This window comes from Formica exsecta, unplaced genomic scaffold, assembly GCF_003651465.1.
Source record: "Formica exsecta isolate Colony F162 unplaced genomic scaffold, ASM365146v1 scaffold365, whole genome shotgun sequence".
NCBI lineage: Eukaryota > Metazoa > Arthropoda > Insecta > Hymenoptera > Formicidae > Formica > Formica exsecta.
In genome coordinates, this window is record NW_021850897.1 from 1,597,101 (window position 1) to 1,604,744 (window position 7,644).

A 7,644-nucleotide genomic window follows, 5' to 3' on the forward strand; every position below is an offset into this window, starting at 1 on the left:
CACTACTTTTCTGTTCGAGTGTCGTCGCGCGAATGATATCAGAGCCGTGGAACGTAAACAATAGCGCGCTAATGTTTACGCCGCCAAGGCCGAGTATCACGTTATTGTGATAATTTGCTGCCGAAATATTTTACGTACTATATGACATATATAAACGCGGAATATTAAATTATACTAGCATTTTAAAGTACAAATTAATTATTTATTAAACGATTGATATAGCATGGAGCTTATCGTTATGTTAAATAATTACTCGATTTTATGATTCAATCAATAAATTTGAAAAGGATTTTTAATTAATAATGCAACATTAAATCGATTTCATTCAATTTATCTCATTTTATCACATTTATTATTATTCTATTATATTATATATATTTTTTCTTCAGCAATCAGGATCAAACCCATTAGAAACCAACAGAAATTTAAATAAAATTTTTTGCATGTCTATTTTATTATTCTAAGATTCAGAATTTCTATCTTCATTTTTCGTGTCATTCATACATATATAATATATACAATCTATATGTATATGTATCATTAACTTGATATAAAATAATAAAATAATTAATTTTACGCTTCAAGTAAATTAAATAATAATGAATAAATTAAATAATTAAATTAAATAATTGTCCTCTTAATTTTCCTAATATTTATTTTTTTAATGACTCCTCGTGTACCATAAAGATGTTCCTGTGTTAATATCAATTAACATAACTTTTATATTTCATGAAAAGAGTTCTACAAAAAAGACCAATTATATAAGATTAACTGTAAAAATAAAATAGGCATCATGGTATTGTGTGTGTTACCATTTTTGTAAAGGAATAAAATAAACAATATGACTTAAAACTATTAAGATTTTACATTTAATTGGTATATTTCTTCATATATAGATACATGCGAGATATCGATGATATATATAATATATTAATTGGACATTGATTCCTGCAGAATAGTTATGCATCGAGCATGAAAACATCAATTATATATTAAATATTTACAAAAGTACAAAAGCTTACAAAACATCGATTACTATACAGCAAACTCTTCTAGTCACTTTTTATAGTTTTCTTTTTCTACACATCGAAAACTAACTTTAATGGCGGCATAAAGCCGATATAATATAGTTTTTTAATCGTATCTAAATTGTAATAATCGTATTATTTTTCTAACTTAGAAAATCAGACTTTTAGTTTTCCGGGAGCAATTAACTAGCTATATATTTACTGCTTACCTAGGCCTTTTATGTATTTATTAATAATGGTAGATATTATTTTGATGGATAAAAAATCATTCCTTTTGATCAATATTATTTATTGTTTAAACACCACGAATTTTGCGTGTCTTACGAGGTGTTTATTCTTATCGCACGTTCAAGATAAAATTATTAATTCCTATAAGTAAAATAAAAAATATATCCTACTAAACATATGCTACAGATGATTTGCTGCATTGTTTTGATTCTGACAATGGACAGGAACTTTATGAATGTCTTGTCTTGCTTTAATATTAGATTACTATTGCTAGCAAGATTTTGCGAAATTAATTATGCTTAATTACTGTTGATTTTAACTACCAAAATATGTATTGTAGCTTGTATATCAAATAAAATTTGCCTTGTATAATTTTTTAGAGACCGTAATTAATATTTAATATTAATAAAACATTGCATTAGTTTACAAATATTTTATCTGCAAGCCAAATTAGCACCTTTGTCAATTTATATGTCTTTCACAATTGATATGTATTTTATAAAAAATAAAATTGTACGCATGTGTTTCTTTAAGAATGCACATCCATTGAATATGGATTATTCCGTTGTATAATTATTGTATTTTCCATTGCATAATTATTTGTATTGATCGTATTTTATTAATTTTACACACATAACTTGTAATTTAAAACTTTTCCCAATGAAAAAATTTTAATAATTATTGCAAACTGATCAAAGTATGTTACTGATAATCACACATTCATTTCTTTGTAAATACAATATTTACTTCAGAAATATTGATTATTTTCACATCCAATTAATTTTTTGTTTTGCAAAGGTGCTTACGTTAGTCTTCCGCGCAAAATTTTTCTAAAAATGTATCAACATTTAAAATTTCGTCTGATTTGGCAAATCCTTCTAAGTATAATGTGCATTTTGTAAAGAATATTATATAACATTAATATATTTTTAATATTAATATAAAATTCCTGTAAATGTTTTTCGTAATGGTGTTTAATTCATCGTATAAAATTTTTGCGGAAAGAATGTCTATATTTAATGTATAAATGTACCAAATTCCGTATATAAAATTTGCTTCTGTGGACAACGAACTTTTATGTATCTTTCCGTATTGTGTGTAAGTTTTGAAATATATTTTATGTATTACATGTAAAAACGCATTAGTAAATCAACGTATCTTTCACGAATGATATCAAATTATCAATAGGATATAGATAGAATATATATACTTGTAAATGATATTGAGGAACATTATCTGTATTTATAATTATAATAGATTGCCTACACAATTTGTTTTCAAATGCGATTAGTTCTTAATAAACGATTTTTGTGAGAATGTGTTAAAAAATGATTTATTTATCGAGTTTTTTTCGATTGTCAGGATTCATGGAGGTTCTAATGACGTTCTCGGGAATCTTCCTTATGAGTGCTATGCCTGCGTGTTTCTTGACCACTGGGTGTAACAGGTCGTCGCTTTGACCTTTTGAATTTGGCAATATCTTCACCGAATACGTCGCCAGTTCGAAGAGCGGATATCAAGTCATCGAATTCGCCCTTGTTGTCATTTTGGCCGTTACTGTTTGCTTCGTTCTTTTTGGTTAGCGATATGCTGTTTAAGATACCTTCTCGTGAGTTCTTCCTCTCTATTGTTCTCTTCCGAAGCTGTAATAATAATTTCAATGTCACGAAAAAGTTTTGTGAAATTGTATAGTGAGTAAGATAAACTTTTAAATATAAATACAATATGTATATATATTTATTAATTACAAGATAGAATTGCTTACTTCCTGTTCTTGTTTTGCTCTACGTTCCTCTTCTTCAACCTTTTTTCTCATATTTTCTACATCTTGTCTCGCTTCAGCCAGAGCTTGTAGGAAATTTTCAAAGATGCCGAAAAATTCATCTGGTTGAACACCAGCCGAATCCTCACCAAATAGTCTCACTGCTCGATCAAACTATTTCAATAAAGAAAGATTATTTAAGTAAACATAATTATATTAATGTTATATATAGAGAGGTTCAACAAAACTGAATATTAATATTACATAAATGTTAAGAATAAGTTACCGATTAATTGTAATTTTTCATTCATAAATAACATGTAATGTAATATATGTTATATATATCATATTTATATATCCCATACTTAGATAATAGGCTTAATGTAATTAAATAATAAATAATTTAATTTAGATAATTAATTTAATTCATAAAATTAGAGAGTTCATTGATACAATAGGAATGAAAGCTTTATTTTGCCTCTCAAATAGGAAGAAAACAATTATCCATTTACTTGTTCACAAACAATCAATTTAATATTTTCAATCACTTATTGAGATTATATCAGAACTTAAGCTGATAAAAATATACATACTATGTTTTTAATTTTTAGTCGTGCTTTGCAGACTTTATATGATGGCAGAAACTTCAATACGATACTAATATATGTATATTACAATTATGTTTTGTTACGGTAACTTGTAATAATATATAATAATATAATAATATAATACAGTAATATAATAGCGTAATATAATACAGTCATATACTAACAATAAGTAGATAATTTACATTACTTGTTATTTCCATATATTACTGTGACAAAAAATTTTCACTGAAATTAGAAGTTTGCCATAATTATAATTGATACTACAGATATTCTTACCCTAGTCTTCATGTCTTGGAATAAGTCTTCAGCCTCTGCTAATCTACATGTGGCTTGCGCCTGGAAGTCCCTCATAGCTGGTAAAAACATATCACCCTGAAGTACCTGAGATTGACCTCGATGAAATTCTAAAAAACAAATAAAATAAAAATAGCACAAACGATATAATAAAAATCACTCATTTTCTTCTTCATACATTCTCACATATATACTTTTAAAAAATCATTATCAATTTTATAGAGGCACAGAGAAAAGAAAAATTTTATAACTAGTAATAAGAGCAAGTAAAGAAGTTTTTAAATTATTTCCAGTTCTTAACGTCTTCTTTTATACAAATTCCAATTAATTTACAAAATTCAATTAATATATAATTTTCGTTATACCTATTTCCCTCTGAACATCCTGCAGTCCATTTTTAAGATTAGCGACCTCCTTTTGCAGGTCAGCCATACTGACTCTAGCTGCTGTCCTAACATGCGGCATATCCTCTTCGATATCTAAGACCTCTCTGAATCTAGCTTCGAGAATCTGCACGAGATAATGTAACAAAGTTGTACCCTTTGAGCAAGAAGATTTTGTGTCAACTAGACGATTTAAAGAAGCCAATCGGAAGCCGCATGCGTTACCACGCGCATTTCCGCGGTTTACGTAATTTCCTAACGCCAAGACTAATTCCAAAAGCTTTCTGAGTCTTCTTGATCTGGCCACTTGCCGGCTTGCTTCTAAAACTGCTCGCATCCTCGGCGTCAATTCCGCGATGCTAGCCGCAAATTTCTTTTTGTAATGCAGAGAACGCAATCTCTGCTCATAATGCGGTACTCTAAAAGCAAAAATATATATTATATATATATAATTCGTTTTTGCACACATAAAAAAATTCAGGTAAATCTTGACTTGATATTTAAATAAATATAATGAATAAGTTTATCTTTATAGCAGTAATGGCTAGGAATTCATAATGCTGCATTTATTTCAAAATTCTTAGCAAAACCGAACAATATCCTGAAATGTACTACCGTAACTGACAATAACGAGCAAATATAAATAAAAAAAAAAAATAAACACATAAGAAGGATATAACGAAAAGATGATAAAAGTAAGTACACACACAATAATAGTGATATTTCAAAATTGCATATCTCGAGAACGAAAAGAGAGCGCTACATAATTCAAATCGTGTATTACTTAGGAATGCATCCTCTACGATATATGTAAAAAAAAAAGTAATTTGTGAACTGTAAATTAATGTCAAGATTTTCCGGAATTTGAATTCATTAATAACCAGAAGTCTAATCAAAATGGCTCAAAATGATCATTATAATATTTTTCAGTCTAATAATTTAAAAATAATTTAAGTTAATAAAATTAAAAATACAACGCACTTTGATATTTGATACAAAAAACTGTCGGCTCTATTCTGCAATTCTTTCTGATGAATATCTAACGAGGCGGCCTCCTCCGATGACGGTATGTATTTTAGCAACTGCTCCACCATATCGATATGCAAAATGTTTTGTTGATCCATTGACAATATCGTCCTAGTGATTTCATTGTCAGACATTTTCAATTTCGACAATAATATCGTGCAGTTTTGTGCCCTCCTCGAATCGATCACTGACATCGTTTTCTTATTTTTTCCTAGTGTCCTTAAGTCTTCTATCGAGCCCTCCGTGGAAACACCATTCTTCTGATATGCGCAAAAGATTTTGTCGATGGACTCGAGATCCATTACATTATAAAGTTTACTATCGTCCAACTCAGACCATATTGTGCCTTGCAATTTTTGTTCAGGTATTTTCGACCAATTAAACGACTTCAAAGGATTACTTGGCTGCGGAACGTTCTTTATTATTTCCACCTGCAATAATTAATTTAAATTATATAAATACAAATAAAATATATACAAATAAAATTATCTAACTAGACACAATTACTAATTATGTTGTTCGATGCATCTAATTGTATGATACGTTACATTACGTAACGCATATAAAAAACTGATTATTTAATGATATTTTATTTATATAGTTATTATTAATAATATATAGTTTTTTTATATAATTATTATATATAGTTATAATTATTATTTATTATTATTAATTATAATAACGCAATTTAAATAGAATAATAATAACCTTCATTGGTGGAGGAGCAATTGGCATTAAACAAGGAGGTGGTGGTGGTGCTAATGGAGGTGGTGGCGGTGGTGGTGGAGTAGGTTTTGTCTCAACCTTCTCAAGTACTTCATCCTCCACAATTTTCAGAGTAGCTTTTGCATCGTCTGGTAAACTTCCCGAAGCTACCAACTGTTCTAGACGTTTTCTTTCAGATTTTTCGTTGTTAATTTGTCGCGATAATGTCTCAAGGTTATCTTGCAACTCAGAGATTTTTTGTTTTGTCTCTATGTGCATCGACGTCTCTTTCTCGAGACGTTCTTTGATTCTTGCTAAACTGGCCTCCATATCTTCCTACAAAATGCACATTAATTTAGCGTTGGTTATATAATTTTCATTAGGTGTCTTAATTATATATATGTTTAAATTAACAAAATTAAAAATTGTTACAACTAGAAACTGAAGAAGTTTTTATAATTATTGAAATAAGTTAGAAAAACAATATAATATATAACAATGACAATTATTAACAAAAATATATGTTAAGTTTAACAAATAAATGTATAAAAAAAGAAAATTACTAAAAAGTATATTTTTAATAAAGATAATTATCTTTTAGTACATTAAGCATCATAAAAATGTTAACATTTATTTTCAAAAAGAACTCTAGATGTATAAATAATCGTGACTATTTATAGTAAAAAAATAAATAATGTGCTGAGCATTAGAATGATAGCATTTGACATGTGTCATATATAGAATATAAGATTAATAAAAATAAGATTCATTTCATTGAATAAATTTATATAACAAATAATGCTAAAATGTTATATTATAAATTATTTTTTAAATTCTCAATGTATTACAAAAATAGTTTTAAAGCTAACTGCAACATTTTTCAAATTTTTATAAAAAGATTATCTCGATCAGTTTAGATCAAGAAAATCAAATTTCTTTTATAAATATCTATTTTTTTGAAGATAGAAGATTGGTTGTGTCTGATTTTCAAAATCAATATTAATTTTCAGCCGTACTTTCTCTTGAGTTCTCAGATCTAATTCCTGCTCTTTCTTAGCCAGTCTTGTGGACATATCCAAATTTTCGCGCTCCAGTTCTTCTGCCTTTTTTCTTGCTGCCACAAGTTCCTCTTCTTTTGCGAGAAGGTGGACAATTTCTTTTACATTTATTTCGATCGGAGCTACATCAGGATTTCTTATCAAGCCTGTCTCGTTGCTTTCGGACTGTAGAACGATTTGTTGAACGATTCGATCGAACAGCAACCAATGCTGAGGATGTGAACCGTAATCCACTAAAAAAAAATAATCAGCATTATGGTATATCTTATATATCTTATCATGACACAATCTATTGATCCAAGAACTCACATGGCAATAAAAGACAATGTTCAAGCAAACTAAGAAAATGAGGATAAGCAGCGGTATGACTGAGCTTCCGTCGCAAAAGATCGAACATGGCACTAGCACTCTTAGTATCCACATGCTCCTTCTCAAATTTTCTGGCAAGTTCCTTCTCGTCCTCATTCCTTACCATTTCGAAAAAATCGAGATGCCTATCGAGTGTCTCATTCTCATACCTTCTCAGTTTCTCGATAATAGGCTGAATGCCGA

The 7,644-nt window shown here is 28.6% G+C and overlaps 1 protein-coding gene across 3 annotated transcripts in view; it reads right to left on the reverse strand.

Annotated features, from left to right (window-relative positions):
- Nucleotides 1-846: 846 nt before the first annotated feature.
- Nucleotides 847-7,644, reverse strand: part of LOC115239160 (disheveled-associated activator of morphogenesis 1) — a 44,597-nt gene continuing 37,799 nt past the window's right edge. For 2 of the 3 annotated variants that reach the window (XM_029813528.1, XM_029813527.1), the window contains exons 6-13: nucleotides 7,402-7,644; nucleotides 7,051-7,325; nucleotides 6,038-6,370; nucleotides 5,285-5,760; nucleotides 4,286-4,722; nucleotides 3,903-4,030; nucleotides 3,022-3,192; nucleotides 2,633-2,899 (exon numbers count right to left, since the gene is read on the reverse strand). In XM_029813528.1, the coding sequence (XP_029669388.1) occupies nucleotides 2,633-2,899; nucleotides 3,022-3,192; nucleotides 3,903-4,030; nucleotides 4,286-4,722; nucleotides 5,285-5,760; nucleotides 6,038-6,370; nucleotides 7,051-7,325; nucleotides 7,402-7,644 (2,330 nt within the window). Of the gene's footprint in view, nucleotides 2,900-3,021; nucleotides 3,193-3,902; nucleotides 4,031-4,285; nucleotides 4,723-5,284; nucleotides 5,761-6,037; nucleotides 6,371-7,050; nucleotides 7,326-7,401 lie in introns of all 3 variants that reach the window. The other variant, XM_029813526.1, reaches the window with a different exon arrangement.